Source organism: Setaria italica, chromosome IX, assembly GCF_000263155.2.
Source record: "Setaria italica strain Yugu1 chromosome IX, Setaria_italica_v2.0, whole genome shotgun sequence".
In the NCBI taxonomy this organism is placed as follows: Eukaryota; Viridiplantae; Streptophyta; class Magnoliopsida; order Poales; family Poaceae; genus Setaria; species Setaria italica.
The window spans coordinates 6239687-6263003 of NC_028458.1; the positions used below are offsets into that span (position 1 = coordinate 6239687).

At 44.5% G+C, this 23317-nt stretch overlaps 4 protein-coding genes and 1 long non-coding RNA gene across 5 annotated transcripts; 2 read left to right on the forward strand and 3 right to left on the reverse strand.

Annotated features, from left to right (window-relative positions):
* The first annotated feature begins 5434 nt into the window (after window positions 1-5434).
* LOC101771604 lies at window positions 5435-6437 on the forward strand. Its single transcript, XR_215786.4, has 3 exons — window positions 5435-5549; window positions 6225-6292; window positions 6373-6437. It is a non-coding gene; the product is annotated as an uncharacterized LOC101771604 (long non-coding RNA).
* A 1041-nt stretch (window positions 6438-7478) lies between these two features.
* LOC106804507 lies at window positions 7479-8165 on the forward strand. The gene has a single exon (XM_014805777.1). The coding sequence runs from the start codon at window positions 7479-7481 to the stop codon at window positions 8163-8165; it is 687 nt and encodes a 228-aa protein (XP_014661263.1).
* An 8986-nt stretch (window positions 8166-17151) lies between these two features.
* LOC101771856 (50S ribosomal protein L7/L12) lies at window positions 17152-17986 on the reverse strand. Its single transcript, XM_004981811.2, has one exon. The coding sequence runs from the start codon at window positions 17909-17911 to the stop codon at window positions 17408-17410; it is 504 nt and encodes a 167-aa protein (XP_004981868.1). The 5' UTR covers window positions 17912-17986; the 3' UTR covers window positions 17152-17407.
* Window positions 17987-19478: 1492 nt separating this feature from the next.
* Window positions 19479-22287, reverse strand: LOC101772265. The gene is made up of 2 exons (XM_004981812.3): window positions 22104-22287; window positions 19479-19987 (listed from the first exon to the last, which is right to left on the reverse strand). The coding sequence occupies exon 2, from the start codon at window positions 19985-19987 to the stop codon at window positions 19694-19696; it is 294 nt and encodes a 97-aa protein (XP_004981869.1). The 5' UTR covers window positions 22104-22287; the 3' UTR covers window positions 19479-19693.
* LOC101772669 lies at window positions 20948-22205 on the reverse strand. The gene has a single exon (XM_004981813.2). The coding sequence runs from the start codon at window positions 22101-22103 to the stop codon at window positions 21819-21821; it is 285 nt and encodes a 94-aa protein (XP_004981870.1). The 5' UTR covers window positions 22104-22205; the 3' UTR covers window positions 20948-21818.
* Window positions 22288-23317: the final 1030 nt, after the last annotated feature.

Sequence of the window (23317 nt, forward strand, 5' to 3'; positions counted from 1 at the left end):
AAATAATATAGAAATGTCTTTCAGTCGATCATTCGAATAGTATTATACACCAAGATCTACGCCTTCTATATCTTCTACCTTAGTCTAAGGGGCTTTTTGTAGTCTGCTGGGGCGGGTCACTTGATGTAATCTAGAGCTCCCTGGTTGCTTGGGGTGTAGCGAATTATTAGCCTCATAACAGACTTGCTCCTCCAGAATGTTTCCCCGTGTTTCAACAGTACATGTTGGCTCATGATGGATTAATTAGGCTTAATTAGGCTTAATAGATTCGTCTCGCCGTTTAGATTCCACTTATGTAATTGGTTTTGTAAATAGTCTACGTTTACTACTCCTAATTAGTATCTAAACATTCGATGTGACACGTGCTAAAAATAAGACACGGGAAGAAAACGCCCCCTTAGAAACGAAACTAGCGTGCACTACAGATAGCAAGCAAAGGAGAAAGAGAGATTACTTGGTATTAATCGAGATCAATCGGTACCCCTTGTACTCATCTAAGACGATGGCCAAATCTATTGGCGGAGCATCAACACCTGGAACTCGAAATATCATATATAGCATTGACGTCCCCGTTCCACCGTGCCAGTACCTCGCCTATGGCCTAAGGAGTAATAAGGATGAAACATCAGAATTTCAAAGCCTAATACAATTTTTAAGTTTTGAGAACATGAAACAAAAGCATGATGATTTGCTTAATACCTTGGCAGCATGATGATTTGCTTAATACCTTGGCGGCATTTGGGTTTTGTGGTATAACTTGTAGGATGGGAGTCCTGCAAGCCACATCCTCAGCCTCCTTAAACGAAGAATCTAGGATGACAACAAACAAGCACTGTTACAGTGTATCCATGTAGTAATGGAAGGCTCAAGAATAGAATAGAAAGAATCGAACACCTTGGCGAGGGCAGAAAGATGGTTCTTGAAGATGCTGTCGCTCATGTCAATATAGTGCACATGGTTTCTGGTGTGATTCTGTCCAATACCAAAGTGAAAAAAAAATAAGCCGCACAAATTCAAGCACCAGAAATAAAAAGATACCCAGCATTTTGCATCCAAGAAATATAAGAACAAGCATAATATTTTTTTATGCATGAACGAAACAGGCAATTAAAATAAACACTGCTCAAGGAGAAAAAGGAAACATATACCCAGCTAAAATCAAGGAAAAACAGTACGCAAGAAGTAGTAGCTTAAGAACAGTTTGGAAATGTTCAACAGAGCAAGCCATATGGTCCAGTTCTTGTGTAGACACCAATCTGTGCTTAATCAAACTAGAAGACAGGGAGTACTATGTGAGGAGAAGTCAAACAAACCGCAAATTACATGACCAGCATGCATACCCGACACAATAATAACAAAAACACTACAACTATACTAATAATATGTGGCATCTTGGAAACCAACACAGTAAGAAAACTGATATGACATGCATGCAAGGCATGCGATTTATATCTAGCATAACAACACAGCAAACACTCTGTTATGTTCAGGTTTTAACAACGCTACTAGTGTGTAGAGCCTAAACTGCACAAGTACCAAACATAAAATTAAAGCATGCAGCGCAAATCCAAATAGAAATTAGATTGTGAATCTTTCGTCCTCAAGGGCAATAGATTAGAAGCTATGTCCATTGGTTAAGAAATTAACTCCTCATATTCTTCCAGACCAATTCTCCCACAACCATGCATGTTGTACACTTATGGCCACTAGAAGCATTTTTAAAAAAAATTAAGCTAGTATCTTCATATAGATGAAACTAACGCTCTAAAAATTTTCATTGCTATATTTAGAGACAAACTATGTGCACACCAACAAACGGCATATACATACCTCATAGTAGTCCGCACTAGACTTATCAGCACGGGCTTCCACAATGTATTCAACACCAACTTCCTTCCATGGGATCTTACCAGGCTCCCTTGGATACATGATTTTAAACATTAGCATAACATCCTGACTAGGAACAAGTTTTAAACATACTACAATATGAACATGATTTCCATACTTGACTCTGAAGATAGTAACCTCCTTGTCACCAAACATAAGTTTATTGGGGTCCTCATCCTTGATCTTGAAATCACTACTCAACCATTGGCCATGTTCGTGTCTGTCCCTAAACATACAAGTCTGCACTCGAGATACAAGAATATACTATAGCACAATATGCATGATCATGTAGCATGTTGAAATATGTAATGCATACTTGGAACATTCTAGAAGATTGTGGAGATCTTAAAAGACTAACTTTGCTATGTATAAGGATAAAATCATGGCAAGGTAAGAAGGTTCTAGAAAATTGGAGAAAATGCATGAGCTATAGTTGTCATGCTTCATGGTGAAGTGTAGAATACTCTAGAACTAGATATTTTAGCATGGTAGAAATATAAGAAACTAGATAAGGATGAGGAGGGTCATAGAGTTAGGATATTTTGTATGGAAGAGTGTGGAAGTTCCACATGGCAACACCACAATGATCATGAGCACCTATAAATAGAGGTGCTTCCCTCCCTCCTAGCCATACCATGGCATAAGAGGTCCCAAGTAGGAGATTGCAAGATAGCCATGTAGTGTAATGGTGTCATGGTAGGATAGCCACACAAAGAGTGTGCAAGTGAGTCTTGTATCAAATTGAGTAGTGAATAAAGGTTTGAGTTTCCTTATAGAGAGTTAGTGTCCCGCATTGGTGTCAGTGCGAAGATCTTCTCGAAGCAGTGTGGGTAAGAGTCCACAAAAGAAATGGTAGTACACTACTTTGGTGTCACTTCTAGAAAATCGGTGTCAAGTTCGGGATTCCGATTTCTCAACATAGCATGTAACTTCTTCACATCGAAAAGTGTGCCGAGCACATGCAAAGAACTTGATTGAATGCATACCATCTAGTCCATAGTGATGGCAGAGTCGTAAACCAGCTTTCTGACCAGGTTTCCTTTAGCTTTCTGACCAGGTCTGTAAATAAAATAACAAAGAGATTATGAAAAATAATCCATTGATCAGTAGCAATAATTCATTGATCAGCAGGTTAAAAAAAAGGTGATACACTAACCTTTGTGTCCTCAACTTCCAGACCGAACTGTTTTCCATTGTACATCTCCATAAAATACATGGCTAATAAGCCAGTATCACATGAAGAGATTTTCTTCTCGAAAGGAACCGGTGCAGGTGACCAGTCCATAAAGTCAAAGATTTTTCTAGTACTGAAGTCTACTTCCTTCAAGAGTGGTTTACACAATTCAGCAGCATCGATTGGTTCCTCATTTGAGCTGCAGATCAGGTAGTCTATCCTTTGACAGACTTTATTAATGCAATAGACGGACCAGTCGCTACCTTTTTTGACAGGGAGGAATACCTGCAAATGCACATTTTTGCAGCAAGATAAAATACCACATGGGAATTTGAATTAATCTGCAAATGTCACAAAAAGTGATACAAAAGCACATGGGGATTCAAACTCTAAGGTTATGAGTCAGTAATTTTACCATCATACAAGTCTGTGGAATGCTGGGCACCACCATTTGGGTCTTCACTGCATCCTTGAAGGCCTCGCTGCCAGTGTCGTTGTCCAAGGTGGACTGCACTCATGGTAAAACAACTATATGAGTGCAAAGCAAAGCAAAATCATTATGCTACACAGTAGAAAACTTACCATGTCCATAGGACCAACAATCACCCTGTATCTATTATTTTCTTTGATATCTAAACCAGCCGTGAGGGTAAGTGTTTCTTTGAGCATCTCGAGGGTGGCCGAGCCACCACTCAAGAAGGTAGCACATTCCTTTATTGTCATCACCAGTGAGTTCAATGTGATCAGATTGCTGCTATCATTTTTTCCAATTTAGAAATGATATTAGTTACTATAGAAAGTACAGATTGACATGCTTACATAAAGAAACAAAATAAGTCTTCAAAGCATACCTTTCATTGTTTGGGTCAGCTTTTAAGACAAGATCGCATAACGAGTGTGCAGTTTCAGTGTGTAGGCGTTGTCGCACAACTGGTGTTTTAACCTCAGTCTTATCAGTCTTTGTTCTTTTTCTTTTTGGCTTATTGTGCACCTCAGCGTCCTCTTGCTCAGCATTAAGCCCCAGGCTACTGCTCAAAGTGTCCTCTTTCCCAGCATTCGGCTTGCTACCGCCCAAAGAGTCAAAGCTTGTTGAAATGGAGCTTCCTGACACAGATGGGGTTTTTGTTGAAGACAAGTCATGTAAGGGTGATCTGGAGCTTCCTGATGGGGGTCTTGCTGAATACACATGTAAGGGTGATTCATCAATGTACTGGGTTGATGTGGAAGGATGATCATTGGATTCGTGCTTGAGCTCATAAGCAAGCTGCTTACGGTAAAATAAAATTTGTTCCTGCATTTAAAGGCACAAGTATATTTTGTAAAACAAAAACAAATCACACTGTTACTTAACAAGCATGTTACTAACCGTATCAATTCCATACATGTCACTGCGCCCATAGCGCTGAATGTATAAGAGGACATGAAACCCACAGTCATATCTACAACAACAATGCAAAGCATGAGTAAACATGCAGCAAAGAACTCAATGTCTAAGTTATCTTTAAGGAAGGAAAAATTACGTGTTTGTCTGTTTTGCCAACTTTAAGTTCCTGTCCTTAGAAAAGCCAGTAGTCATGCCGAATTTGGTCATTAAATACATCTCCAGATTTGTTGCCTGCATAAATGCATTGATACCATTACACGGCAGTAACAAGTAAATAAATAGTTAAAACTGTAATATATATAACTAGCAAGCTTTCATCTTTGCTATTTATTCTCATAATGGATGTGCTGAATAGCTTATTTGTGAAGGCTGAGCTTGAAGGGATTTTGCAGCCCCTTTTGCCTAGAGTGGCTACCGAGTTGGAGATCATGCACACGGCACGCTGCACCTTGGCCATAATGGTTAGTTTGGCCGTGTAGTGCTTGCGCGAGTTTAGAGTTACCAATGTCGGTTCCCGTTCTCCCAAATGGTTTGAAAGACAAGACCGTGCAATTCTCTAGGCTGAGTCTACAGAGTATTGAGGTGACCGAGGCAAGGGTCACAGAAATCAAGGGACGTAGACCTTCTCTTAGCATTATTTACCTAGAAATGTGTGCTGTCCCTCCTCCATTCTGTATGGGCGATTTGCTGGTTTTAGATAGCCTGGATAGACCTGTATACAAGGAGCGGATGAGTGAGCTGGATTATATCAGTTTACAGCGTGAGCTCCCATGAAGATTATTGCCAGAGGCCCAGAGCCATCATCAGCCATTAATGTCCATCATCTGAGGGTATGGGAGGTCCCTACGAGAATCTTTAGTGGCACCTCTACCAGTTGCTCATGGACCTCCACGAACTTGTCCATATAAATCAGAGTCTATTACTCCCGAAGGATGCATTTAGGGTGTCTTGACCCAACGTCCGCCAAACCCTGTCCACGTCCTTGTCTTTCCCTTTTCTGCTCATGTTTTTATCTAGTTCATCACACTCCGCATAAACTGTGGCGACGGGTGTGGGATGGAGAGGTGGAGTGAAGGTTCCCTGCCTAAAGAAAAACATAGAATGGTAATACGATGGATTGGATAAATCAGTAGAGTTGTTTTGGTGCCTGGACCTGAAGCTTTAGCTTGAAGTGTTTTTTATTATTTTGTATGAGCTGATAGTACCAGGCTAGCACCTTTGATGCTTGCACATGGATGTGTGCCTTTTGTATTCTTTAGGATATTATGATAATGAATAGAGATCAAAGAATTAAATTGAGAAGTGTGCAAACCTAATGGTGCTCTCAGTCAACAACAGTTCCAGATTTAGTGATGGCAATCAGACTAGCTTTGTTTTCTATGGCCAATAATATTTTAATATTTCAACAACCAGTTTAGATTGTTAGCTTTGTTTTCTAGAGTGTGTTTGCAGCAGGTTACCATGACTGGCGACCAACTGCAGGCATCACGTAAGCCACAATACTGAACTGAATCTTTTGTTTCACATGGTAGCAAAAGTATGAGCTCCCTACACAAGGCATGTTAATTTTCTTACGCCATTAGAATTGAAACTAGAATTATTGGGTTGTGTGAGTATTAGACTCAGAACGTTCTATTAGGATATTATATCTGCCATACGTACCCCTCAAAGTAGAGTTTTTATACCATTAATAAAGATGCTAGTTCATTCAGTGAAAGAATACGTACCCCTGTATAATGCACCTCTATAATTAACAACTCTTTTCCTCCCCCATGCCAGGCAGCTCTGCCATCATCCCTCCGAGCTGTGGTTTCCTTCATTTTCATACCTACTCATGGAGTCTTCAGGTATCTGCTAAATCTTTAGAAAACGAGTAAAGAAAGAGTAGTTTTTGTAGTTCTCTCTAATTATTTTCTTCCATGTGTAGATACGGTTCCCTTACAGTCAGAAGGTGTTCAGCAAGGTTCTCCACGGATCTGCTCAACTAGAAGGTCTTATGTGACTCATTTTTGTCTGTGTTCTCATCTCTTCTGCTTTCCCATGCCTGTCATAACGTTTACATCATTTTATTCTTTTCAGTTTGTAAATATTCCATGTAAACAACTACAACATATTTGGATCCTAACCACTCTTTGTATTCATTATTACTGACACAGAGTATGTTCAATTTGATTTGTCTCACAGGACATATACTTGTCAGCGGTTGGTGAATAGGATGCCTATCAACCCGAAGCTAGCTGTATTCGAGAGCACACAGGAGAGGTATGCGCGTGTTTATAATTTCACCGCCTATCCTGTAGTCCACTGCATTTTCATTGATTCATGGTCTATACTTTATACTTTCATTTTTCTCACTTCAGGTTCGAGGTTCTTCTTCGACCCGAGTTGCGATCATCTTATCCAGTGGGTGGTGGCCCTGGATCGTCTTTTCAACAGCTACCCAACCGAAATGTTCCTCAACAGAGTTATGTTCCTGATGATCCTAGCGCTGATTTTATTGCGGTTGACCATGATCCGGGGTGCAATAAATCTGTTCGCCGTATGAGGAATGCTTTTGATGATCGCACCGGGGTTGTAGATCGCCGTAGGAAGAAGTTTCGGTCCTCTCACCGCTCTTCAAAGGAAAAGAATAGTGCAGCTGATAATTCTAGGCGGTTAACCGATTATTTCCTTGCCCAGGATGGCACAGAGGTATGTGCCAAATATTAAATTGAATTGTCATGTTACAATTACACACACAATATCTATGCACATATATATGCAGTAATTCCTGGGGTTGTATTATTCTTCTTGTTGCTCTGTGTACATTACTCACTTCTAAAACCTGACATATGTTCCATGTAGTTTCCTTATTTTTTACATGGTTTACTTTTAGTGTCATTTCCTCTTTCCTTGTATACACTCAATTTTACACATCATTATAGGATTATTCTGATGTGCATAGATATTCACACGTGCGTAATTATTGGCCTTGCATCCTGTAGTTGCCATGCAGTCTTGATTAATTGGGATCAGATCAGCAACCGGACGGTCATGGAGGAGACGACCTATTACGTGGCAGAGCAGGCAGCGACGTTCCGCGACTGGGCCAGCCTGCCCGGTGATCTCTTGACGTGCATCGGCGAGCTCCTGGACCTCTCTAGCGGCCTATGCTTCCGAGGCGTGTGCCGGTCCTGGAGCACCGCGCTCCCGGCGATCATGCCATCGCCGTGGCTGGTGATCGCCGACGGCCTGGAAATCGGCGACAGGGACCGGTTCACCATGCTCTCGCTCCCCGCGCTCACCCCCATGCGGTGGGGGCTCGAGCACCAGCGCTGCGTCGGCTCCAGCGACGGCGGGCTCGCCCTCGTCGACCCCTGCCTTGCCATCACGCTGCTCAACCCCCTCACGGACGCGAAGCCGGCGGTCCGACTGCCTCCGCTCGGCTCGCTCCGACGTGACCTGTTCCACGGCGGTTGCATCTCGGTCGCCGTGCCCATGTCGCCCGATGGCACGCTGCAGATACTCACACACCAAGACAGACGCCTCTTTGGAAAGGCGCAGCTGTCTTTCGTCCAGAGGGTGGCCTTCGCTCCCAATCCTACCGCGCAGGACTACGCGGTCGCCGTCCTCTGCCGCAACGACCACGGCCTGGCGTTCACGATGGCGGCCGGCGAAGGCTGGCAGTGGCTGGACTGGCCCGACGCGGCCGGCCTCGCCGCCACACCACACGTAGAATAAGACCAAGGCTCCGATCAGCTCGTCTACGTCAACCGCGACCTGGACCTCGTGTACCACGGGGGCAAGTTCTACTACACGACGCTGTGCGGGACGGTATGGGCGCTCCCCGGGCCCCGACCGCCGGCACTACGGGAAGCACCTCGTGTTCGCCGGCGACGGGGCGCTGCACGTGGTGTGGAGCGACGTCCCCGGCTGGCACGACGCCACGCGCGACCGCCCGAGGCGGAAGTACATCCAGAGGTATGCCCCGGCCGTCGGGCGCTGGAGGAAGGTGCGGCACCTCGGCGGCAGCGCCTTCCTCATCGGGGGCCGTAGCCTGTCGGTGGCGGTGCCGGCGTCTTCTCTTCGCCGTCGACGTGGCTTAGGCCCAACTGCGTCTACTTCACCGACATAACTCCGAGATCTGACGACACTTGGTTGCATGAGTATTTGCTGGAGCCGGAGATTTGCGAGTTCGAGGAAAAAAATTTCGTGCAGCCGCGCTGCAAAGCTCCAAGCAGTCCGACGTATGATGGTTGCCATGATGGTTGCCGCGTGGACATCCTGCTGCTCGCAGGCTTCTTCCCGCAGAGGTCAATCATGCTCGGCTCGGCTCCGACTCTTGGCTCAGAGGAGATTGGACTCCCACGTCTGTTACGCGATCTGGCGGCCCATCGTAAGCCATACTCTCACGATTACTTCACGCACGCGTCAGTTAGAGCAAGCAGCCGCCGGCGGTGCAACTCCTCTCCCATCGTCCTAGACAACGTAGGCATCATGGTAGGAGTCATGAGGATGAGACGGCCAGGGATTACAGTGCCCTCGTCTCATCCGATGTCGTCCTCTACTCTAACATTCGACATGGGAGGACAGTTGTTGGTACTTGTTGTGGATAATGATGGTGTGATCGTCAGGGATCCTGAAGTCTACGGGAAGCCGATAACACAGGTACATACGCCTATTTCTTTTATGTTTTGATGTTACATGCCCTACGCCTAGTACGATCAGCGAGCACATGCTAGGTTGCACAGAATATCGAGTTGATCACTACAAAAGCAATGGCGAATGAAACATCAAATGAGGTAATTGAAGCAACTTGAATAACAATTCAAGTGAGATCATAATATTTCATATTTTTCTAAGGCACCTTTTAATTCTAGGCTCATTATACAACAGGTGGCTGATAAAGTTGAACAAACTTTGATTGTTTCTGAAGTTGGAATGTTTTTCGAATCCGAGCATAAAGCTTATGATATGTACAACACATATGTAAGCAAGATTGGGTTCGGTATTAGAAAGAGTGACATAAAGCGCTGAGGAGATGGCAGGATCTATCACAAATATATAGTTTGTAGTAGTCAAGGTCATCGACAAAGAGTCATCAAAGGACACTATAAGGACAGGTTGCAATGCTCATGTTCAATTTAGTGTTAGCAAGGAGGGGGTTTGGACAGTGTATAAGGTTGTGCATGATCACAATCATTACCTTGCTAGTCCAAAGCAGAAGGTGAGGTCCCAACGAAGTGCTCAAGAAGTAGATAAGAAACTAATTGGCCAAATGAGAGATAGCGGGATGAAGCCAGGCCAAATGAGAGATGGCGGGATGAAGCCAGCCTAGGTGTTTGAGTTTATGGTACAATTTTATGGAGGAGTTGATAAAGTGTCATTCTTACGGATGGATTGCAATAATGAGATTGGTCAACAATGCAAGCAGTATTTAGAATCCAATGACGCACAAACATTGTTGGAATACATGAAAAATAAGCAAATAGAGGATCATCATTCTTTTATGCCATTGAAATAGATAAGGAAGATGGTAGAATGGCTAATTTCTTTTGGGCAAATGGTCAGATGGTCAGTCTATCATGGATTACGCATGTTTTGGTGATGCCGTATCCTTTGACACCACATTTCAGACTAATAAGTTTAAATTGCCTTTTTGCTCCACTACTGGGAACCAACCATCACAAGCAGACAATCATTTTTGGGGCTGCATTATTGTTTAATAAGACTATTGAATCTTTTGTTTGGCTATTTGGAACCTTTCTAACAGCAATGTCAAACAAGCATCCTAGTACAATTTTTACTAATCAAGATGCGGTCATGGCGGGTGCAGTAGCTTATGTATTCCCAAACACAAGCCATCATCTTTGTTATGGTACATCTATTTAAATGCTGTTAAACATCTCAGTCATGTAATTCAAGAGCATCCGGAGAAATTTCTTCCTGATTTTAAGAGATGTGTCTATGAAGACAAATCAGAGTTTTACTTGAAAAGAAGGGGGATGAATTGTTGCATGAGTACAAACTTGAGGACAATGAATGGATGTTAAACCTATATGATTTGAGAGCAAAGTGGGCTGCTGTGCATCGTGACTCATTTACAGCTGATATGAACTCCACTCAAAGGAGTAAAGGTATGAATAATGTATTTATGAAAAGATTTCACAGAAAAGTGGGTCTTTCAGAGCTCCTTGTAGAATGTGAGAAGGTTTCTGTTAATGTTTGTGAAAATGAGTTGGATGAAGATTTCCAATCACGTCGAAAGAGCCCAGTTACTTGCATCCCTCTATTGAAGACCGCGGCCGATTCATATACAAGGAGGGTGTTTAAAGAATTTGAGGAAGCATTTAAGGAACAATTTTCATTTCTTGTAAATTGTTACCCAACGAGAGGTTAGTTTTGACATATATGGTTACACATATGTACTCTAATTATGGAGCAACAGTTGTATTCAACAAAAGCATATTTGACCATTGCATGTGCTTGCTGAAAGTATGAATCCATAGGTATGTATACAAGGTTTAAATTGCAACAGTATAATTTCTAATACAAATTGCTGAATATGACGTCCACATCTTATAGGTATATTATGCAAGCATGCCCTCAAAGTGTTCAATGTGAACAATGTTTTCATGTTACTGTCACAATATATATTGAACAGATGGACAAAGTATGCAAAGAGAGGATTCTATATTGAGAAACAAGGATCTGAGAAGGAAAGTTTGAAAACCCAAGCTGCACGTATCTCACGAAAGGCAACATCCGTTGCATTGAAGTGTTCATGGTCAAAAGAACTTCTTGATTATTTGGAGAATGCAATAGCTAATTTGGATTTGGAAGCAGATAATTCTCTAAGCAAGGTGCAAGAAAAAGCCAATGAGGTTCCTCCAATTTTAAGGTTCCTCCAATTTTAATTGACTGTGCTACAGACATATTTAGAGGTAAAATATCATTTAGAATTCCTCGGATGGTAAAAGGCCTAAAGAGTAGATGAGGGACCATCTCCTTTGAAAAGAATAAAGGGAAGAAAAAGAAAAGTGGTAAAGATGAAGGTATTGATCCTACCCATTCTAGGATGTTTTTTCAGTACAGTTAACTTCATATGTTTGAATATAGGGCAAGATTCAATAAATGCAGCAAATAATAGATACGAAGGATATGAAGGTGTTGACCTAGAGCAATTTATCGTAAGTCATATGACTTGGACTATATTCACTTTTCATATTTGATTTGTTTACATGCAACTTTTTATGAACAATTTCATATTCTGTCGTACAGGATCTTAACGATGGTAGCATTGATGCTAGCAGTGTCGAATTTATAAGCTCGGCAATCCACCAGGGGGTTACCCAAGTGGTTAATTTGTAGGTGAGGATGATTGCGAAACTAAAAACTCGAAGGTGATCGCGAGAATACGAAGGGGACACGAGGGTTTTAGACAGATTCGGGCCTCAGGGGAGTAATACCCTACGTCCTGTATTGTGGTGGATTGCATTGCTCAATGTTCCGAGGCATTGGGTTGCCCTCGGGAGGCGCTCTTGGCCGCCTTATATAGACTGACGATCTAGGGTTACAAGTCAGTTTGAATCTAATCTACTTGATAGTTACATGGAAGGTAATCTGAGTCGGACTATAATATGTGTCCTATAATATCCGAACAGATTTGAACTATCTGGTTGACTTGTCTTGTACTCCAAGTATCTTCGTGTCCTTAGTCCGCATGCCCTGATCAGGTGGGCCCACTTGTCAAATCCAGCCAGTATCCTGGTTGATAGGGACCTATGGGGTACCCATGTCCCTCAAGCAGCACAATGCCAAACTTTGCAAATGATGTGGATGGGGCATCTTCATCCATGGTTGCTCTTTTGAACCAAGAAGAATATGCTAATGCTATGATGCCACACTTTAACATGTATGGCAGTTCTTCTACCACGGATGCTCCTTATATCCAAGGAGGATATACAAATCTCTTATTGGGAGTTGATCGAGCCACCACATTATAGCTGTTAAGAAATTAAATTTTGATGGAGTGTAAAATCAAGATGATGGAGTGTAACCTTTCTATGAAAATATGTAATCATTCCATATTTGTATTTTTATCAGATTGCAGAGATATTTCTATTGAGACCATCCATGCTTATATTACAGTCTCATTTTTAGAGCATCCAGACTTCTTTTTCAGAACCTCCCAATTATATTTATACATTCCGATGTTCAGTCTTTGTAGTTTAAAACCTCCAAATGAGATATACAAACTCAATTTCACAATATGCATCTATACTGTATTTCAGATCCTCCAAATGAGAGATGCAAACTCTATTCTTCGAAACATCCATATTTATTTCATCACAATCTCTTTTTTTAACACACTCATATATTGAAGAATTTGATAACTACCCTGTACATAGGAATACAACAACATCAACAAACTTTTTATGTTTAGCACATCCATACATTGTACATTTTTTTAACCACACTATGCATCTGAATAGAACAACATCATGCCCTTGTCGTGGTCCTTCCAGAACTGCAGCATATTGCTTCACTGCACACCATCTTCACCTCTAAAATAATTCATCACTTCTTTCATCCGCATCTGAATCTTGTACTACTGAATTTTGTACTTTCATTTTCATGTGAGATATGAAATACAAACAAGAAAGACTCATGTCTGTGAAAGATTGCTCATGGTATGGATAATAGCCATATGAAGATTCAATATAGCAACAAGCTAGGAAACATGAACAGGACCGGCATTAATTTGGATGTACAAACTGTATTAATTTGGATGCACAAGTTTGTACAAAAAGCTTATCTCACCAGGGCACTGAAATACCATGACTGTGAGACAATAAGACATATATAGGGACTAAAATACCATGACTGTGAAACCTGTTATTTTTAGCATCTACAATGGACAAAGACGTATGCGGAAAGTAAAATTCACGAATAACTAACAGGAAAAAGCAAGTACCTCTGTAGGCACAATTGGCCATCCACCTGTGTGGTCTGCATCAACTATCAATTGCTCATCCTGATGTGCCACATAGAACAAATCAAAAGGGTACTAAAATTAGTTCAGATTGAAGCATATAACCTTCTATGACCCAGGTGTAGTTGAGGTGCCTCCTAATGCGGTTGTGAGGGGGGAGCCAGTGGGTGAGGTGATTGTGGCGGCGGGCGGCGAACCAGAGAGTGGAGGTGCCTCTTCAAGCGGCCGGATGAGAGGGCCACCGGTGAGCGAGGCGACTGCGTTGGCGGCAGAGGATGACGGAGGCCACGCCAGCGGAGGACGACGGAGGATGATGGAGGCCATGGTAGCAGAGGACGATGGGAGTTAGAGGTGTTTGTCGGCGAGAACGGGGGTGGGAGGGGGCGTGCGGATTGCGACGGACCATGGCAGCGACGGCGGACGATGGAAGCAGCACATTTGTATGAGATGTTGACGGCTTTGATGGGGAAGCAAAAGGAAATTACTCTTCTTCCTGCGAGTCCAGCGCTGCGAGCCACATCTTGCACATGCGAGTTGAGCGCTGACTGTGAGCTAAGCTGCAATTTCCAGGAATTGTGTGAGCCGAGCGTGATTAATCTCTGTGGCAGGAAGCCTGCGATCAGCAGGGCGTCCGATGCTTGGGGTGTCCACGCGGCAACCATTAGGCATCGGACTACACGGACGGAGCTTTGCAAGCCGGCTGCACGAAAAAAAATTTCCGAGTTCGACGTGGTGGCCGATAGCTTTCGGGCGTGCCACCGCGGAGGCTTGGAATTGGAGTGGCTTGATTGACGTAAAGCCATCTGGTTTACACCTAGGGGTGGAAAAGGGCCGTTTACAAACCTTTTTTGTTTGGAGAGTTTCCGCAACTATTATATCTATTTGCACAAATACCTCAATGGTTTCCAATCGTTAATACATAAAGTCCGATAAGCATGTCTTGGGTTGGCACGCAAATAGGATCTCCAATAGCAGGAGACAGGAGATTCATATGAGAAAACATAAGTAACCGAGCTTCTGCCTGAGCTTCCAAGGATAAAGGTAGATGAACAGCCATTTGATCCTTATCAAAGTCCGCATTGAAACCCTTACACACTAATGGATGTAAGCAAATAGTACGCCCTGGGTTGTAAGGCCTGTATGCCTAATCTATGCAGGTGCCCTTGTCACATGATTTACCGGACTTTTTGTGCTACTCCTGATGTATTGACTTTGCCAATTTTCTAAATCTATCCTTTCATATTTACAATTCTCCAATGCATAGTGTATAGTTGTTTATCAGGCTCTCAAGATAATTATATATCGTCTTATGACGTTGTGGCTATAAAAATGTATCCAATTATCAAACAACTATCTGTTTTCATGAAGATACGATTTTCTTCTCTCTTTCCGACCCATCTAACAAGCGTGTAACCGGCCTGCGTATTTTCATGCTTAAGGAACATAGTACAGCCCAGTTATATCAATGGACCAGCCCATCTAGGAGCTGAACAGTGTCTGCTCTCTCTTTTCTTATTAGTGACTTACCTGCTGAAGAATCTCTCATATCATATGGTGTTTTAGCTTTCTTGGAGTTCCCGTGCGATCTTCGTGATCGCGTCGCGTCGCGTCGCTTCCATGTGATCTTGAACACAAAACTCTTGGAGTTTGGGATGAGCAATATAATGTCGCAGGTACGTAGGTTGACCTTTCCAACCTGTTATATAAGCTCAGCTGTGGCCCGTGGAACTGCAGGTCTAGCCAAAAATGATGCCTTTCGCTCCCGTCCCGTGTCTGCGTGCGAGTTCATGAGACGGCGAATGGCATGGTGCTTTGTAAATCCGTGATACGTAAAGAGCAAGATAGTTGCTACTAACTAGATGTTCTTCACTCTTCAGTGTCTAAGATGGGGCAGATAATCAGTGACTTCGGTAACCTGATCTGAATCGTTAGTGATTATATCCACTGCTTGGAATTTGGAATGAACCAACACCTTCGCCATGCGTCTTCCTGAAACTTTCCATCAAGATACTATACAACCCACCTTCACACAAGTAACAGATCTTAAATCTTTTTAGTTTTGTTTTCTTTTTGTGCTACTGCAGGTTTTGGACAGGCATTCTGTATATAAACTTCACTCTTGCAGAGAGAACACATGGCAGAAGCTACCGAACATGGCCACCATCATATCAAGCTTGCTACCAACACAACACGCATCACATGCCAGTTAAATGCCAGTTCGATACAGTTGAACACACATCACATTGCTACCAAGTCCCATAAATTTGCAACACAACACATTGTTAAACAATGGCAAGTCACGACCAGAACATACACATTGTGTACAAACAAAGGTACAATCCACAGAACTTTATTCAAAATAGCCTGTTGGCCTTGATTATTCACTCGAACCATCAAAATGTTATAACATGATACAACTGCGAGCATAACTCTTTTTGTTCAACTAAACCCAATTCGCAGACATTTAAATCTCTTTGCCACATACAATATCCAGTAGACGAATAGAATAAAGTAATATTTTTCACTTGTCATCTCCAGACTCAACTCACAGTTTTCAATAGGAAAACTGTGAGATCCGCGGTCCTAGTTATTCTCATGTCAGAATTTATTTTTGCCTTCAAAGCAGAAATGTAGCAAGTGTACTATGCAAATGAGATTATTTTGGTTTGCCTGATCCTGCAACCTACCAGGTACTATGGACTATGGTACAGCAATAAACGAGGTTTGAGGGCACATATTTATGTAGGATCAGAGCAGTGTATTAAGAGAATAATAATCACCACATTAAAAAAATGAGTTAGCAGATCTATATGAGAGGTATCTCACTTCATTTGTTTCATAGCTTAAGTATGAATATTTTCTTCAGAGTTCATTGTTCTATACAATGTTGCAGTACTTGCAATTTTGAAATCTTGATGGACATAAGTGGCTTATAAGTTTCCCCCCAAGATACTCATGGTGTGCAATCTATCTACTGAAAATTTCTCATGTGTTGCTCGATTATGCAGTCTAATGGGGGCATTTCTTTCTCCTGCAGCATTCTCACCACATTATCTGTGCGGAATCTTGCGAATCATTTCAGAAACTACATGGCACTATATGTACAGAAGAATTTAGAGGCCTTAACAACTAACAGCAGCAATTTCAATAATTCTGTCAACTGGATCCACAAGCCAATTGTAGTAAACCAACCAAAATTTATTGTATAAATTGAACTAGCATAATGAACAGAGTCCTCACATACATGATCAACTGCTAAGCATAACCATTTCCTATACATTCATAGCAGTCACTCAGAACTAGCCTGATCCTCTATAACATTTTCAGAAGTAGCAACCTTAGCAAAGTCTCAGTTTCAACCACATGATAGCAACTTTATGTTCATATGCATACTTGACTACTTTAGCTGAAACATTTCAAAATTTCATAAATATGTTAATCTGTGGTGAAGATCAAAGTAGTCTACAGGATACAACCATTTCCACTAATTACTCCCCTCTAGAACTATGTCAGATTTGAAAACAATGATGTGAGAAATGTTAACAATTCTCTAAAGTAACAGTTTTGCCCCAGTGCAAACAAACTTTACACCACGCTGGGATGCAAAAACTTACCTAAAACCACCCCTTCTCATTTGCCTAATCGCAACAACTACACAATGACAAGTGAAAGCCACATCACTCCCATTCTCTTCTCAGGAAACAATATAATCCTAAAGAACTCTAATGTCCATCAATGAATTGCTCCATTTCAAGTAAAAGAATCTCTATTTTTCACCATAAACACAAACAGTCAAGATACAGAGCTCGAAGCAATATCCCTAAGACCGTATTCCCCAAAGCCCAATTGGCATTTCCACTGGCAATGAAAATATCTCCACAGTCAATTTTGCTAATTATTGCTTCCTTGTTCCAAAATCCTATCAGTTTCTTCGTACAAGAAAGATAAAACAAATCAAGAAACGAGGCCATACAGAGCTCTCGTCGTCTCACTCGAGAACGATCTTGGCGCCGACTGCCCGCATCTTCTCGGCGATACTCTCCGCCTCCTCCTTGGGCACTCCAGCCTTCAGCACGGCGGGCGCCTTCTCCACTAGCTCCTTGGCCTCCTTCAACCCCAAATTCGTGAACGCCCTGAGCTCCTTGATGATCTTGAGCTTCGCCGCGGCGTCGAACCCCTCCAGCTTCACGTCGAACGCCATCTTCTCCTCCTTGGCCTTCGCCTCCTCACCAGCCGCCCCGGGGCCCGCCGCGCCGCCGGCGAGCGGAACGGCGCCGCCCGTGAGGATGGCCAGAGGGGGGAGCTCGTCGACGCCGAGGCGGCCGCGCAGGGCGTCGGCGAGGGAGGAGGCCTCGAGGAGGGTGAGGCCGCAGATCTCGTCGACGATACCGGAGACGCGCGGGGTCGGGGTGACGGCGGTGGAGAAAGCGGCGGCAGGGAGGGTGGGGCGCGGAGCTAGGAGGCGGCGGAGGTGGAGGAGGCGGGATGCCATTAGGGTTTTTGCAGGCAAGAGAGCTGACGCCGTCACGGCGGCGGCCGGCGTGCAGCAGATCACTTCAAGTGAAGGGACAAGTAGAGAACCCGTATCATCAATAGAAGACTTGAAGGCGTATTTGGTGGATTACGTAAATGAGACAAGAAAGCACATTGAAAGGAAATCGATCAAAATGTTAATGAACAAATCCTCGAAATGGTAGATGTCAATCTAGTGATTCTAGTTTCGGTTTTCTATAGATATTCCTGCAGGGAATTCAAACTTTCGAGGGCCTGCGGGTGGTTTACTACTTTTACTTTACGACCTAACTAGGTCTAAATGTAATTTATCTTGTACTCCCTCTGTTTCATTTTCTCTATTTTGTTTTAAGTTATAGACCATTTTAACTTTTCTACATGCACTATATTTAAATGTATAGTAAAAATTATATACTTGAAAAAATCAAATGACCTACAATTTTAAACGGAGGGAGTATGTTTTTCAAAACATTGAACATGATCCAAACAGATATATGATGTTCTATGGTGAATTCGATTACGTGATTTTATATCCATAACAATTGTTATAGATTTTATAGCCATAACCGTCTAGTAGAAAAATTGTCATGATTTTATGGTGAATTTTAACCTTATTATATGTGATAGGCTAGGGATAGTAAAAAAAATCTTGTCAACATCGGTTGAGATAGTTTGGAGATGTCCAACGGGGACCCCTAGAAGAACCGGTGAGTGGCGGAATCTTAAGAAGCGATAATAATGTGAAGAGAGGGAGGAAAATGTCAAAATTGATACGGGAGGAAGCAATAAAATGAACTTAAAGGTACTCCCTCCGTCCCAAATCACAATTTGTTTTGATTTTTCTAGATTCATAGACTTTGCTGTGCATCTAGATATATGCTATATCTAGATACGTAGTAAAAGTTGTGTATCTAAAAAAATCAAAACAAATTGTAATTCGGGACGGAGGAGTAGAATGTACCTAAGATTTATCTTTGAGTACAATTGATTGAAAAATAGCTATTCACGTGTCCAAATTAAACCTTGATAGGTTGACTATTGAGACAGCGAGGTTGATATGTCATCACACTGTCGTGCAGACGATTGAAGTGGTGTCACGGAGCCCATAGAAGGTTGGTAGCAGTTGAGTGGGAGCACGCGATGTATTGCCTGCCATAGTGCGATTATGAACGTTGAAAAATCCTTATTATTTGATCGGAACAACCATGTTGAACTTTCATCTTCTTCCTTTTTCCCGTCTGCTTCACCTAACGCGATTCAGAATGTTTCATCATCAATTAATGTTCCTGCTACCGTTTATGATCGAGATCGAGGTTTGCGAACCGTCAACCTTGCAGTTGGTCCTCCCAAAATACCTCCCAACATGCGCAGCCATCTAATTTTCTCGCCATCTAGGCTCGCTAGCTTCGTTGTACCTGCCGTCCTGCCCCTGCATACATTTCGTATCCCAAAGAGCTTACAAGCAAGTCACAAGCTCCAATCCTTTGGCCGTTGCAACTGCCATAGTTCGAATCCGTCCATGGTCGCCTCCAAGCTACAGCACCGGCATGACCATATCGTCACTTTTAATCTTAATCGAATATGAACAAAAAGAAAGCATGCTCATCGACGATGTCAGTGGAATGTTTTTTTTCCTATTCAGGCTTGATCAATTCCAAGCTCTCGACGACACTGGCTTGCAGTAGGACTACAAATCAAAGAATGGAGCATAGTACATGTATCGCGCACAAATTGAAAAAAACTTGTCGCAGCGAATCTCTCCTCAGATAACTTGGTACACGACGACCTGCGCGGTGTCGAAGTCGTGAAACTGGAACCCCGCCGACCGGTTGCCGCCGCCGGCGCCAGAATCCGCGGCCGCCGCGAAGGGCCGCAGGACGGGCGCCGCATGGAGACCGGAGCTCTTGGCCTTGGCGTCGTCGGCCGAGGGCGACGACGACGTCGCCGCCTGGGTCTGCGGCGGCTTGTAGTACATGCGCGCCGTCTGCGGGCAGTGCGAGTGGAACCTCGCGGCGACGCGCACGCCCATGTCCAGCATCTCCACGTACCGAGACATCTTCTTGGTGTCTTCTCGACTACTCCGATGTGATGATCTCTGCCGCCGGCCGCGCGTCGGTCACAAGGAGAAGGCGCGGACGCGCGAGAGGAGCAGTGGTTCTGGTTCGCGTCGTGCTCTGTCCGGGGCTTGGAGGATTCGCCCCCGGGCTATATACCTGGGCCCCCGGGCACGGCAAGCGCGCGGCGCGAGAGGAGCTGGGAGCGCGACCGGGTGGCGTTTCCTGTTTCGCGTGGCTTTCGTGCGGGCTTGGGTTTCCGCGGCGGGGAGTTGACTAAAAACGTGCCCTTTTGCGTTGCGGTTGGGGCCGGGTGGCTTCCGTTCCCGTGCGTGCCCTGCTGCGCTAGCTCTCTGACCCCGTCGGTCCTCGCCGGACGACCACGTAAGAATATGGATGAGGAAGCGTGGTCGCAACGCACTCGGCTGACGCCCGGAGACCGGAGTGGACGGCAGGTTTCGTGGCCGCCAGCCGAGCGCGACCTTTCCGGAGTGCGTTTCCTTGCCCCTTTCACCTCTCGCCGGCCGGCGGCCGAGGATGTCAAAAAAGATATCGAAGAGTCAGTGGAAATGGAATGACGGGTCGCTTAAATTTTTCTCCGTGAGAACCGTCGGGGTAAAGTGGCGCTTTCTCGGCACGGTGGTGATGGCGAAGGATCAGTGGATGGACTCGATCTGTACTGGGCGTTTCCTCAGAGCCGGCCGGTCGCTTTATCGTGCGTTGCTGGCCGAAAGATTTCAGATCAAATGATCAACGGATCGTATCGCACGAGCGCGCTACTTTGATTTCCTGCCCCGTCGCTAGCTGCAAGCATGTGTCACTGGAAGAGCGGAAAGCAACACTTACAATTTCTCGTGCTCGTGCCCATCTTTAGCCCTGAAAAAAGAGAGGCGATCTCCATCCCTGTGCGCACACGAACTTTTCCTAACAAAGAAAGAAGATCCACGAACTGTAGCGGTAAATGAGTTTGGAGGCATTGTATTTCCCTCTCTGAGCTCGACATGTACATGTGGCCACATGTACTATCTACACCATCCATCTCACTTATATGATGTGCCATCCGACGTTGATTTCTCACTTACCCATGATCCTCTTAACTACCCATGATCCAATCCACCCCTTGATTTGAAAATGAATGGCTGCAATGGCTTGTGGAAAATACATGTCCGAATTGGACTATCTTATTCTTCCGGTTTTCCCTCGATCCACTGCGCCTGACGCACTTCATAAATTTCCAATACCACTGCTGCTGATCTCCAATTCTCCATCTTGGATTCTTGATCAAGCACATCAATACATACATCATATATAAAAGCGTACTGAATCTGCCAGTCTTGCAACTTGTTCACCCGAAACACGCTCCCAACTTCATGATCCATCGAATTGTTCTCGTCGTCTAGCACTGTAGGTTCACCAACCCCGTTATTGATTCGTTGGACCAGTCCCGCCATCCAAAGAGCATCCAAACTCAAATCGTTAGCCCATTTCAACTTCCAAACTTGCAATCCATCCCTTGTCGGTTGGTCCATTGGCACCGCACCGCACCAGATTGAGCATAGCGTCGCTCAGAAGTCTGAACTTCCGTTCCGATTTCGTCTAATGGATTCGGTCGATTTCGAAAAGGAACCAGAGGAATAGTGCCCATCGATGCTTGTTCAATGAATGTTTTCTTCCGTGTTGAGTGAATTTTCCCACACAGACACGTACTACAAAATCAAAGAATAGAGTACTATACACATCTACAAATTGTTTTTCCCTCCTCCAAAAATCTTCAGCTCGCAAGAAACCTCTCGCGGCACTTGCGGAAACCTTGCTCTCTACCTCCAGCCTTCCTCAGATAACCTCGTACACGATGACCTGCGCTGTGTCGAAGTCGTGAAGCTGATGGCCTGGACGGTCGCCGGCGCCGACATCCATAGCCTCCGAGAAGGGCCGCAGGACAGGCGCCGCGTGGAGGCCGAAGCTCCTGGCCTTGGCGTTGTCCTCGGCCGAGGACGAAGACGTCGCCGCCTGGGTCTGCGGCGGCTTGTAGTACATCCGCGCCGTCTGCGGGCAGTGGGAGTGGAACCTCGCCGCGATGCGCACGCCCATGTCCAGCATCTCCACGTACCGAGACATCTCGATGTCTTCCCTGGCTGGTGTCGCTCTGCTGCCGCACGTCGTCGGTGAGGGCTAGGGAAGAAGAAGGCGCGGATGGGCGAGAGGAGCAGTGCGTGTGCTTTGTTGGGCACGAGGAGAGGGGAAAGAATTCGTGCTTGGTTATATAGCTGGATTAGCAAAGGCTCGGCCAAGGTGCAAGGAGGTTGGGTGTGGGCTGGCGACCGGGTGGTGTTTTCGCGTGGCTTTCGTGCTGCTTTTCCGCGGTGTGGAGTTGACTAAAAACGTGCCCCCTCCCTTTTCGGCGGCACTTGGGTCGTCGCGCATGGCCTTCGTTTCGCGCACGCGCCCTTGAGCCCTTGACCACGTAAAACGACGGAGGAAGCGTGCTCGCAAGGCACTACTGGGTCGCCGGGGTGGACTGCAGATTTTGGGGGATTTTGGGGGGCGTTTGGCCACCCAAACTCCCAAAGCGATCTTTCTTGCCGTGCCCCTGCGTCTGGCCCTTTCACTGCTCGGCGGCCGGCGGCCGAGGATGCAAAAAAAAGCGATGACGTGCGTCACCACTCACCAGGAGCATGTGTATCACGGATTCACGGGGAAAGCAGCTGCTGACTCCCGTGCCCGTGCCCGTGCTCGTGCTCGTGCAGCTGCGTGAGGTCTGGATCACTGGAGCGGTCTCTAAAAAATGAGAGCCACGACATGTAGCAATCACAGACAAATGACCAGTTGCACGCCACTAGCATAAAAGGATCCATGGAATCTCCCGCGTACATAGACGGCACATCCCCAACAACTGCATCGCGTAACACCCCAACTAAACTATCGACCCTTGTACCTCCCGGAATTGGTTTGTTTTCTTTACCGAATGATGAGCTGGTCAAAAGTTAAATATACACGAGCATCTTTTCTTTTAATGAACGAATTAGGGCCTATGGGATATTTTATGGGATATTTGATTGACAGAGCCTATGACTATGAGATCTCATTGATTTAATTCGCAAGCCAACAAATTCTAGAATTACCAAGACCATTCCGTTAAAGTCTCCTCAAAATATGTAAATTATTTGTTTTTACGTGCTAAATAGAATATAGAGTTGACAACACTGCTAAAAGATGTATCGCTTTTGGCCGCTGGCGAAATGCCGGCTGCTCAGGAAGAAAAAGAACACCACTGCATGTGTTCGAAAATGGGCTTAAAGCGGGCGTTGGCAGCGGTCCGGTCCGACCTAGCC

What these genes read in the sequence shown, in the direction of transcription:
- LOC106804507 (XM_014805777.1), top strand. Translation starts at nt 7,479, where the DNA reads ATGGAGGAGACGACCTATTACGTGGCAGAGCAGGCAGCGACGTTCCGC.
- LOC101771856 (XM_004981811.2), bottom strand. Translation starts at nt 17,911, where the DNA reads ATGGCATCCCGCCTCCTCCACCTCCGCCGCCTCCTAGCTCCGCGCCCC.
- LOC101772265 (XM_004981812.3), bottom strand. Translation starts at nt 19,987, where the DNA reads ATGTCTCGGTACGTGGAGATGCTGGACATGGGCGTGCGCGTCGCCGCG.
- LOC101772669 (XM_004981813.2), bottom strand. Translation starts at nt 22,103, where the DNA reads ATGTCTCGGTACGTGGAGATGCTGGACATGGGCGTGCGCATCGCGGCG.